Source organism: Hydra vulgaris, chromosome 15 (assembly GCF_038396675.1).
Source record: "Hydra vulgaris chromosome 15, alternate assembly HydraT2T_AEP".
Taxonomy (NCBI): Eukaryota; Metazoa; Cnidaria; class Hydrozoa; order Anthoathecata; family Hydridae; genus Hydra; species Hydra vulgaris.
Genome location: NC_088934.1, coordinates 27,610,033 through 27,622,079, shown reverse-complemented (window position 1 = coordinate 27,622,079; position 12,047 = coordinate 27,610,033). Strand labels below are relative to the sequence as shown.

General features: G+C 29.6%; 1 protein-coding gene across 2 annotated transcripts in view; it reads right to left on the bottom strand.

Moving 5' to 3' along the window:
- Nucleotides 1-12,047, bottom strand: part of LOC100201323 (hydrocephalus-inducing protein) — a 150,370-nt gene that overhangs the window by 116,514 nt on the left and 21,809 nt on the right. For both annotated transcript variants that reach the window (XM_065818900.1, XM_065818901.1), the window contains exons 7-12: nucleotides 11,342-11,466; nucleotides 10,602-10,710; nucleotides 10,378-10,470; nucleotides 6,301-6,421; nucleotides 1,730-1,786; nucleotides 646-864 (exon numbers count right to left, since the gene is read on the bottom strand). In XM_065818900.1, coding sequence (XP_065674972.1) covers nucleotides 646-864; nucleotides 1,730-1,786; nucleotides 6,301-6,421; nucleotides 10,378-10,470; nucleotides 10,602-10,710; nucleotides 11,342-11,466 — 724 coding nt within the window. The remainder of the gene's footprint in view (nucleotides 1-645; nucleotides 865-1,729; nucleotides 1,787-6,300; nucleotides 6,422-10,377; nucleotides 10,471-10,601; nucleotides 10,711-11,341; nucleotides 11,467-12,047) is intronic.

Here is a 12,047-nt window from a genome sequence, read left to right as displayed (position 1 = left end):
TCTTCAATATGCACAGGTTTTATTAGTTTAAAACTTTATACAACTTTTTGAACAAAAAATTACTTTGATTTCTATATCAATGGATCACTTTTTGTTTTTTTATGATATGCTTTATATTCTCGAGATTGATGTATATTTCCATTCTTGGATGCTAAATTTTCTCACAAATTCTCTCTGTGATTGGGGCAACTATAGATTTAGCTTTATCTTTTAATTCTGATTTGTCTTAAAATCTTTTCTTTTTCCCATATTTAGCTTCTTTTTCAATGGTTTGAATCTGTTTATATTGCTACAAAATAAGTCCAACTAATAATTGAAAAAAACTGGTCAATTTTAAAATTAACCAGTTTTTTAATGTCAACTTGTGACAATGAAGGAATTTAAGAAAAAAAATTCTATAATCTTTTTTTTTTTGATTTAATATGTTTACTTATTTTAATCCAATAATAATGATAATTTAATACTTATTACCATTACAATCAAACAACACATTAGCTTCTGTGTACAAAAAAATTTTTTTTCGAGTAGTTTTGAGTAATTAAGAATTAAAAGGTACTGAACTTCATTGTGTTTAACTGATATTAAAAAATTTGAAGCTAAAAATTGATAATAGAAAATTACAAATTATAGTAAAACATTACTTACCTCATACATGTGACAGGAATTAATAAATACATTTTGAATATCTAACACATCATATGAAAATTCTATTTTTGGACCAACTCCTTCGCCTTGTACTCTTAAAGGCAAACGAGTTTCTCTACCACTAACATCACAATAAATTATGCATGAATAATGCTTTGCTTCTGAAGGTTTAAATATTACAAAAATTTCTATTGAAGAATTAGGCCATATCTCACCTTCCTAAAAATATTTAACAAAATTATATTATATTAAAAAAAATATAAACAATGTTTAACATTTCAATAAAGATTATGAAGATAATAAACTTCAATTTTAATGTAATTTTTTTTAGCTAAATATACATTAGACAGTCAGATGCAACATTAGACAGTCAGATGCATCACCAGTCAGGCAATTATAAATATGCTTTAAAAATAATATAGCTTTATGACATTTCTTATAAATATAAAATTGGATCTATTTCAATTAATTAAAGTTTTTATTTTTCTATTAAGTGAAGTATTACTATTTATATCTAAGAGTATTTTTTTTTTAATAACTGAACTGACTGATATGAATAACAAATTAAATGATGGTAATAAGTGAATTGACTGACAGGGTTAACTGAATTTGGGAAAAATAATTTTTTTTATTAATTATATTGATAAAAGTTCATTACATAAATATTGACATGGCAAAAGTAATAAAGAAATTTCTTTCTTCTTCAGAAAAGAGGAGGTTACACTAGGGTAAGAACTTTCTCTCTTTTATAGAAAGAGAGAGGTAACAGAAGTAAGAATAGGGAGTTTACACTAGGGCAAGAATGTTATTTTTTCTTTAGAAAGGGGAGGTTACAGTTGGGTTTTACTATCTTAATTTTCTCAAATGTATATTTGAAATAATTTAATACAGATAGATGAACTCTTTACTTGTAAAACTTTTAAATCCCAAACATTGTAACCAATAACTAATATACTGTGCTTACATAGATATAAATGACAGCATTTAATAACAGATATAAATGGTAGTATATAAAAGTGCTACACCATACAATAGAAATAAATTTTTAATAATTTCAATAAAAATGGAAAACTAAATCAATTACCAATGGCTCAATAATAATATTCTCATCTTCATACAACATTTTATCATAATTAGAAATCTAAATATCAAAAAATAATATAGAATTATGGAAATAAATAAACTAATTAAAATTCCTAATCTTTTTGTTAAATATTTATTTGTTAATTTTTGTTTGGTCGGGTCAGGTACATGGTCTTAATGATCATCCTGCTACTGGTAACATGTAACCCAGTGCAAACTGTTCTATGTCCTGCTGCCTTGTGGGATTTGCTTTCTAAGCAAAGGCTGGAAGGAGTTTGCTTCCTGTCATCAATACTATTTAAAATTGGTCATGCCTATAGTAATATATACATATGTATTTATATTTTTTTCATTGTGTGTCTTTATATAGTTAGAGGTGCCTAGTTACTGTTAGGTGTCTTAGTTACTGTTTTAGCTCACCTGTATTCTACTTTATATGAATTTTTGTGTTCTGTCTTTACCTCTGGCGCGGTGTTGACTCACCAATAAGTTGCTATCTGCATGTTTGTGTTCTGTCTGTTTATGTTTATATGTATGTTTGTGTTCTGGTTGAACCTCTGGCACGGTATTGGTTCACCCGTAAGTTACTTTATATATGTATGTTTATCTTCTGTCTGAACCTCTGACGCAGTGTTTACTCACTCGTAAGTTACTTTATGCATGGAAGTAGCTCCCTATAATTACTCCAGGTCAGGTTAAGTTCAAGATTATCATGATCACCCTGCTGCTGGAATTATGTAATCCAGTACTACCTGCCCCATGCCCTGATGCCTTGTAGAGTGTGCTTTTTTAGGCAAAGACTAGGAGAAAGGCTAGAGAAACAAACTCTGAATTAAAAATCCACTGCCTTGGGGCTTTTGGTTGAGTATAGGCTAGAAATAGTGTCTTGCTTAAAATACTCATCTTGGGCAAATGTTAACTGCATCTAACTAAAATTTCCCCTGCCTTGGAGCTCTTGGTTGAGTATAGGCTAGAGATGGTGTCTCGATAAAAGTACTCATCTTGGGCAGATGGTAACTGCATCCAGCCACTGTCTCATAGGAGGCCTCTTAGGCAAAGAGATAAGCAGAATAATTCTGCTGACCAGCCTTGAACCCCTTCTTCATCTATTAGGCTGACATTGATGTAAACCTGTGTTTTTGCTTGAGCCTCCTTGAGAGTGGCTATGCAACTCTTCCTGTTATCTCCTAATGAGGGTACAGCTCTAAAACTCAGTTTAATGGTACTGAGGCTGGCTGGTAGTAAGGTTTACCGAACTCTGTGGTAGCTCTCAAAGAGGCTGATTCCATCAATAGCTGCAAAATATCAGAGTATTAACAGTGCCATGTTGCGCATGGATAGTGTCCCTGTTAGTGCTTGTGGTGCGTATTGTCAAGGCCACATAAGGAGCCTATGTTACGACTTAATTTCTAGACTTAATTAACAGGACTGAGAAAACTGCATAGCTCATTGCTTAGGAGGTCATGCTCTATCTATGAATGAGTCAAGTTCTCTTTAAACTTAAATCATGTCAAAAGTAACCTAAGATATTAATCATAAAAAGCCATACCCACTACCCAACTGTTTTAATATATCTTTTATTATTATTCATGGTCTGTAAAGCAACCTTACATCAGATGAATATTACCTCTTACAAAATTCACCAGGCTTACCTGCTCATAGTGAGACTAATTTAAATTCTGCTATTCCTTCTTCTGATCTCAGTGTTGTTGGGTACTATTCTTTGATCCACAAAGACTCCAATATTCATATGATGGCTTGGAAGTATAAATACCCATCAATTCACATTCATTCATAAAATCAGGTTCGAATCTTTTGACCATTTTTTTATGTGTTTCCACTTAGCACCTTTTCACTCTATCACCTTTCTCTTTGTTCTATATCGTTCTCCTTCTTTCCAAGACTGCACTCTTTTAGATGTAATTTCTAATCAAACTGACCATGCCCTCTCTCTTTACACCTCTGCCAACATTGTTGTTATTGGTGACTTTAATGCTTATCAAACTGAATAGCTTGGCTCTATCATCACTCACCCTGCTGGCACTTAAGCATATAAATTCTGCATTTCTCAACCTCTTACTCAGATAGTTTGCTGATTGCATAACTTTGTGACTCATTTTTTTTTTTTTTTTAACACCTTCGTTTCCAACAAGGCTGCAAGCAACCACTAATTAAAGTTGGAAGTTACTGGAAGAGAAAAGATGAAGATTGTAGAGCAAGATAACGATTGACAGATGACTTAAAGGATTGTAAATTATATGAATCAGGAAAGCAAGATGAAGTAAGCAAATTCCAAAGAACTTATGTTTGAGGAAAAAACTAGACGAAAAAGAGTTTTTGGAGCACTTAGGAACAGTCACAGAAATGGATGAGACTTAATTGAATGACAAGTAACAGGAGAATGAACTTTAGTAAATGGCACAAGAGACACTAGCTCTTTAGAGCAGTGCCCATTATAGTATTTGTAGAAAAGAGAAAGAGAAGCAATATTACAATGATGTGATAATGGTTGGAGGTTGTCTGCAAGGGCAGGTCCAACTATGTTTACAATGCATTTTTGTACTTTTTCTAAAAGGATTATTTATTATTGCAAGAAATCAATGTAAAAAGGTGCTGTCAGATGCTAAGCTCCAATATTCTTATTTCATTAAATCTTGTATCTTATCTTAGAAGTTAGGCTCAAGAGTCTCTTGGAAATCCTTCAACATCATCATTAACAAAGGAAGGTCTAACATTCCGTCTCTTATTTATGAGACTGATCTTATTACCTCTCCCAAGGATAAGGTAGAACTATTTGCAAAGAACTTTTCTTCTAATTCGAATCTCAAATCTTATGGTCATTCTCTTCCTTCTATTCCAATTAAACAGGTTAACCCATTGTTAGACATTCAAACCACTCCAGCTTCCATTGCTAAAGTCATATCTCGATTAAACTCTTCTACCATTTGTGATCTAGACAACATTCCTGTCATAGTCTTACTAAATTGTTCTCCAGAACTCTCTTTAAATCTCTCTAAACTATTTAATAAGTGTTTAACTGAGTCTTGTTTTCCTGCCTGCTGGAAAATGATATCTGTTGTTCCAATTTTCGAAAAATTCGGTGAACATTCTGACCCCTCTAGTTATCGTCCAATCAGTCTTCCTTCTGTTATTTGATCAGTCTTCTTTCTGTTATTGTTTATCAAAGACTCAAAGAGTTTGATAAACAAATTTCTCACAACCCATCTTGAGTCAAATAACTTACAGTCAGACAATCATTACGGTTTTCAATCCGCTCACTCTACGGCTGACTTGCTAACTGCTGTGACTAAAAGAATTTATTGTGCATTAGATGGAGGTGGAGAGGCTAAGACTATTGCTCTTGAGATATCTAAGGCTTCTGACAAAGTTTGACATGCTGGTCTTCTTTATAAGCTTGTTTCATATGGTTTATCTGGGAAAGTTTTTGAGGTTATCAAATTGCTTCTATTTAACCGCTTTATTAAAGTCATCCTCGAAGACCAACACTCTTTTTTAATTCCAGTAACTTCTGAAGTACCTCAAGGTTCTATTCTTGGTCCTGTTTTGTTTCTTATCTACATTAATGATCTTCCCTACAGCCTTACATCTAAAGTAGCTCTTTTTGTTGATGACTCAACTTAATACTGCTGTCTTGACAAAAAGCCTTCACATTTCAATTGCTTGGAACAGGCAGTCAATCTTGAATCTGATCTCACTTCTGTAACAGATTGGGGCTCAGAGTGGCTTGTAAATTTTAACTCTAACAAAACTCAGTTATTTACTGCAAACAGCTATTGCAGTACTGTTGACATTCCTATATTAATGAATGGCAACCCTCTCACTGAGTCCTCTTATTTACATCTTCTTGGATTATTGTTACTACTGACCTTTCATGGAAACCGTATATACAATCGATTGCTTAAATTAACATATACTAAGGTTGCTTCTCTTTATCATGCTCACCATCTTGTTCTCTCTCCTGATTCCATTCTCTAACAATCTCTTACTTGTCCCTGTATGGAATACTGTTGTCATATCTGTCCCTGCTATCATTTCTAGTTCCATCAACTTAAAATCATTCTCGCTTGACTCATCAAGTCTCATATTTTTTTGTATCTGTCCCTGCATGCTCTAAAAACTTTAATTTGTCTAGTTTATTTCCCAGCACCTCAACCCGTTGGAACTCTCTCCCATCTTCATTTTTTTATAATACCATGCAACTTTCAACTTTTCAAGTCTTCAGTCAACTGTTTCCTTTCTCTATAACTTTATTCTTTTTTTCCTAATTAACCACTATTAAGTCCTAACTTAATAGTGGTTGCTTGCAGCTTAGTTTTTTTAGTAAGTCCTAACTTAATAGTGGTTGCTTGCAGCTTAGTTTTTCTAGTAAGTCCTAACTTAATAGTGGTTGCAGCTGGGAGTGAAACAGAATAGTAAAAATAAAATAGTTTGATGTTTTAAACTTTGAAGAAACAAATTAAAAATATTTTTAATACCAATTGTTTTTCAACAATAAATAGTAATAAATGTAATTTTAACTTATTATAAAAAAATTGTTGCAAACAAACTTACACCTATTTGATTCTTTAGTGATCGCACAACAAGTGATAGTTTATCTCTCATTGTAGGATCTGATACACATTCTTTTAAAAAAGCATCATCAGAAATTGATGCATTTAATTGTTTAAAGCGCCTACAAAAAAATTGTTGTTATGTAAAAAATGTAATGCAATAAGTTTTTAGATAAAGATTTCAACATTAAGATTGTATATCAGATAAATTAATATGATAAAATACAAACAAGATATATACAAGATTAGGGATCGTTTTACCATTAAACAACAACAACTTTATCAACAACAGCAAGGAAAGAAATACAGACATCTAACAATGTAATTTTTTAGATTTATGTATATAACAGATATGTATATATTAAGTCAGTGCAAAAGTTAATTCACTTAATTTTAAAGTCAAATTCAATACTTATTCTATAAGATAATACAAAAAAGATATGAAATTAAATAGAGAATATTTTTATACATTAAAATTTATAAATTCAAATATTAAACTATATCTTTATATATCAATTGGTAATTTAGAAAATGTCCCATGAAAAGATACATTTTAAACATATTTTACAAGATTCAGAAAGCCATGCAACGAAAGTGACAGAGGCAATATGTACTGTTTACAGCATGAATGCTTTTAATATTCAAATTTGCTAGGTTTTGCAGTAAAAACATTATTCTTAAGGACCAGGAATGGTCAAGTAGGCCTCAGGAACTGGAGACAAACAATCTAGGTATTGATTAAGGAAGACCAATCAGGATCAACAAGAGAATTAGTTGAACAACTAAGAATTAGACATACAACAGTTTAAAAATGTTTACCTGACATGGAAAAGGTTCAAAAGATTAGGAAAGGTTAAAAAGGTTGGTAAATTTTTTGTTGTTGTTGTTGTTGTTATTTCACCTCCCCAAGGCCCAGAAGGCCATAACAGATAAGGAGGCTACTTTATTGTGGTTATAACCCTCTCTCAACTCTATAACTCCGAAACACGAACCTTGACGAACAAGGCCGCTGCACGGAGAAACAAGTTGAATGCGGTACTACCAGGGATGTGGTGGGGATCGAACTCAGAACCTCTTGCTTATGAAGCGAGCGCTCGACCACTACACCACAACCGCAAATGAGCGTATGAACATTTTTATTTGTCGTCTGGCAAGTTTAAAAAAAAAGACATGTTGTGGAAAATTATAACCAGTGATAAAAAGTGGTTTCATTATGAAAATTCTAACAACTAAAAACAGTGGTTAAGTACTTGTCAATCAGCAGCTAAATTGTTTAAATTTGATATTCATAAAAAAAGGTAAAGCTTTATGTTATGTGGGATATCAAAGGTATAATATACAATAAATTGCTGGAACTAAAGCAAACTATTAATTTTGAATAGTATTCGCTACAATTGAGACGATTGAATGAAAAAATCTTAGAAAAAAGGTCTGGACCAGACCATGAAATTAATAAAGTTATAATGCTCCATGACAATGCACAACATGTTGCAACAAGAATCAAGGACCAAATTATAGACCTAGGTTAAAAATTATGTGCCACCAGGTTATTGTTTGTAAATAAAAGGTAATCTGATGGCATCAAACTTGACACCATCAGATCACCATATGTTCAATGGAGCATTTCTTGCATAAAAAAATCCTTTTCTAAAAAAATGATATAAGAAATCAGCTAAATGCCTATTTTGACATAAAGCCTTGGTTTTTTTACAGAGATGGGATATACAAGTTGGCTATTAAATGGCAAAAAGCCATAGACAACCAAGGAAATTACTTTGATGACCGGTAATATATTAATTACATTTTTTTTTTCTTTCCTTATATTAAATAAAAGCTTATTATACATATATTTATTTATATATATATTTATATCATAGCGTATATAGATTCGGAAAAATATAAGATCATAGCGTATATAGATATAGTATACAAAAAAAAAGAACAATTAAAAATCTTATTGCTGCCCAAACTACCAGCAACTATCTTGCCCCTAGCTATCAACACTATCATATTGTATAAAGATTTTCTGGATTTTTAGATTTTCTGAAGTTTGTACAGTATTAAGTTTTTGTTTTATATTTAAAAAAAATTTGCTTTTATTTGTCAAAACTAAAAATGTTACTCTAAAACCGTTTAAAACTCTTGCTAAAAATCATTAAGCATAAACAAAATTATCTAAAAGAAGAACTAACCTAGTGTGGTCAAATTTAAAATACTTGAAATAAAATGTGGTAAAGGATTTAAAGCAAGATATAGGCAATATACTGCAAAATATATGCAAAAAAATATATGCAAAAAACTGCAGGGGCTGGTGACAATAATGAAAGTATACTTAAATAGTAGCGGTAGTGGTGTAGTGGTAAAGCGCTTGCTTTACAAGCAAGAGGCTCCGAGTTCGATCCCCACCACGTCCCTGGTAGTACCGCGCTCAACTTGTTTCTCCGCGCAGCGGCCTTGTTTGTCAAGGTTCGTGTTTCGGAGTTATAGAGTTGAGAGAGGGTTATAACCACTATTAAGTAGCCTCCTCATCTGTAGTGGCCTTCTTGGCCTTTAGTTGGTTAATAAAAAAAAAAAAAAAAAAAAAAAAAATAAAATAAAAACTTATTTAGAAAAAAATACAGAAGGTGATATAATGTACACTTTATAATAATAAATTATTTTTTGTAATAAGTATTAATTAATATTGTTTTTTTAGAAATTGAATTTCAAACTGCATCTCCCAACAGGCAATTTGATGTTACAAAGCAACCCTCAGAATCATCATAAAAATTTAAAAAAACAGTTTCTGCATAAAAATTTAATTTAAATGTATCTGCAAAAAATCACAGACAGAAAATATAAATAGTAACAGTCCATCACGTAAAAATGCTCTGGTCTGGGTTATTGTCATGTGGTGCGAGTTATAGTCAAGAAGTTTGATGAGAAAATCACAATCATTTTTGCAACAAAAATCATTGCAATTTTCTCAAATTAAACAAACTCCTCCTTTCTTAAATCTGACAAACTCCTACCAATAGCGCTTGATAAAGAAAAGGGTAAAATATAAGATGCTCTAAATGGAGAGATAGTAAATATAGCACTGGATGGTCGGTCAAACTTTCACAAAAATATGTGTTACACATACAACTGAAACCAGAGATGCCTATTTAGCTAATACAATTAACAAATTTAAATTCCTAGAATTTGAATTTGGCTTGGAGGTTTTAACAGCATTACCATCTGTTCAGTGATGAAGATCACATTGTGATAACATTAAAAGTAAGACATTAAATACAATTTTGCAATTGATGACTGCAGGAGTTGAATGTGTTTTCTTTTCTTTTGGCTTAGTACAATCAAAACTGAGAAATAGACTGGGTACAGAAAAAGTTTTTGAGCTTGTGTTTCTCTTAAAGCCAATTAATCAGCAGAAAATTATTTAATTTGATGTTGATGATTAACTTTAATGCAATACACAGGAGAATATTTTTAATGCAATACACAGGAGAATTTTGTTTTTAACTGATGATTATGTTAATTGATTTGTTTTGTGCTCTGTATCTTTACCTGTATTATTTTATTTTTACACTATACTTTTTATCATTAATTCTATAAATACGTAGTTCTGCTATATTTATTTCATTTTATTTTAAAATATGACAAAAAAATGTTTTTAAATAATTTTTACTACTAAAATCAAACATAAAAGAAAAATTTGATTTAAATCATTAGTCATCCAAAAAAATCATTTGATTTCAATCTTGATTTAAGTCAATGTAATTTAAATCGACCAACCCTGATGCCAGAAGATATTTTTCGAAAGTGTTATTTTTTGATTTAAGTGATATAAATGTTTGATTTAAGTGATTTAAATGTTTGATTTAAGTTGCTTTAAGTTGATTTAAGTTGATTTAAGTTGATTTAAGTTGATTAAGTTGATTAAGTTGATTTAAGTTGATTAAGATTAAAAGTTTGATTTAAGTGATTTAAATGATTAGTGATAAACGATAAAGTTGAATAAAAGAATGAAGAAAAAAAGTATTAGAAGTAAAAATTAGTTATAAGATATAAAAAAAAAAAATCTAAATGTAAAAAATACAAATTTTTTTGTTGCTCTTCTTCAGCAGTTGTTGCAAACGTCTTCCATGAAAAATTAATGACGAATTCACTTCGGTTAAATAACATCAACGATCTAATGAAACCAATCCAATTATTTTAACATTGTATACACTTTTTAACATTTAAAAAATAAAAAAGCTTTTTAAATATAAAAACTATACAGAAAAATTTACTTCATTATAATCTAGATATAAAATGGTAAACCTTCTTGAAGAACTAGTAATGTAGGTATTTTCTAGTTTAATCGTATTTTTATCCAATCGAATATTTATGTCTTCAGCATCAACAAACATACTAATATAAACATCTTCACCTATTGGTAACAACAATATTGTTATTTTCTATTTTAAATTTTATTTTAACAATTAAAAATAAACTAGGGTTAAAACCAAATTTGTAATTGCAATCTAAAAATTAAGTTTAAAATTTTAAAATCTCAAATTAAATGCAGGTAAAATATTAAATGCTATAGTACTTATTTACTATTAGTTATATCAAATTATTCTAACTTGTATAGTTCTAAAGTTAAAAATTATATTTGATATAATTATAGTATAAACTATATTATTATATTTAAAAAATTTATTACTTAGTTGAAAACAAGTACCCTATTGTACACATTGCAATTAGTAAACATCTTAGCTTATATAAATTTTTTTATAAACAAGCTGTTTTTATGAAACTTATTTTGAAATTTGATTGATCCTATCAAAATTCAATTCATCAAAAATTCAATGCAATGATACTGATAATTCACTTTTTTTTTTATCATTATTTCTATTCTTGGAAAAATAAATCATATAAAAAAAAAAGATTCAAATTTTTAAAAAATTTATTTAAATTAAATAATTTAAATAAATTTTTAATAAACATTTAATAAATTGCTGAGCAAATGAACTGATTACAAAAATAGTTGTGATATTTGTAAAAACCTTGTTCCTTACCCGTGTCATAGTGAACAATTAATGACTTATTGAATGACCCATTTATTTGTGGATTAACTTTGACATGTATTTGCATACTTTGACTCACTTCTAAAACTCCGTTATCAGGTTGAAGAAAAAATGGCCTAAAAAAAATTGATATAACAATTACAAAAAATATATTTTATATAACTAGGAGAGTCTTGGATTTTAATTATGTTTACATATTTTATAGACAACTATAAAATATGTAAACATATTTAGAATTGTAAAAAGTCATTGGGAAATTTGGTTGAATGTTGCATATTATTGTTGTTTAATTTATTTCACTTTTTTTTAGACAAGTGACTGTTTTGTGTACTTGTAAAAAATACCAAAAACAAGTGTAAAAAGCTGTCAATTAAACATTTGTTATTTAGATAATGAAGTTTGTTAATAATTGATTAATTGTGGTAATTAAAAAGCTAAAAATGACAATCCTAATTATCATAATCAGCTTAAAGAGATTGGGCAGAAAACCAGGAAAGATATTTAAAAGAATTTTCAAGACTTGATTTTAATATAAAAATTATAATTTTCTATATAAAAAAGATCTTTTAAGGTAATCTTCAAAAATATATAATGGGTTAAATTAAAATGCACAAAGCTTGTTTCAATAATTTTTTATGCTTATTTATATTATTCATTTTTCTGTAATATATTTTGTGACATAATACTAATATATCAT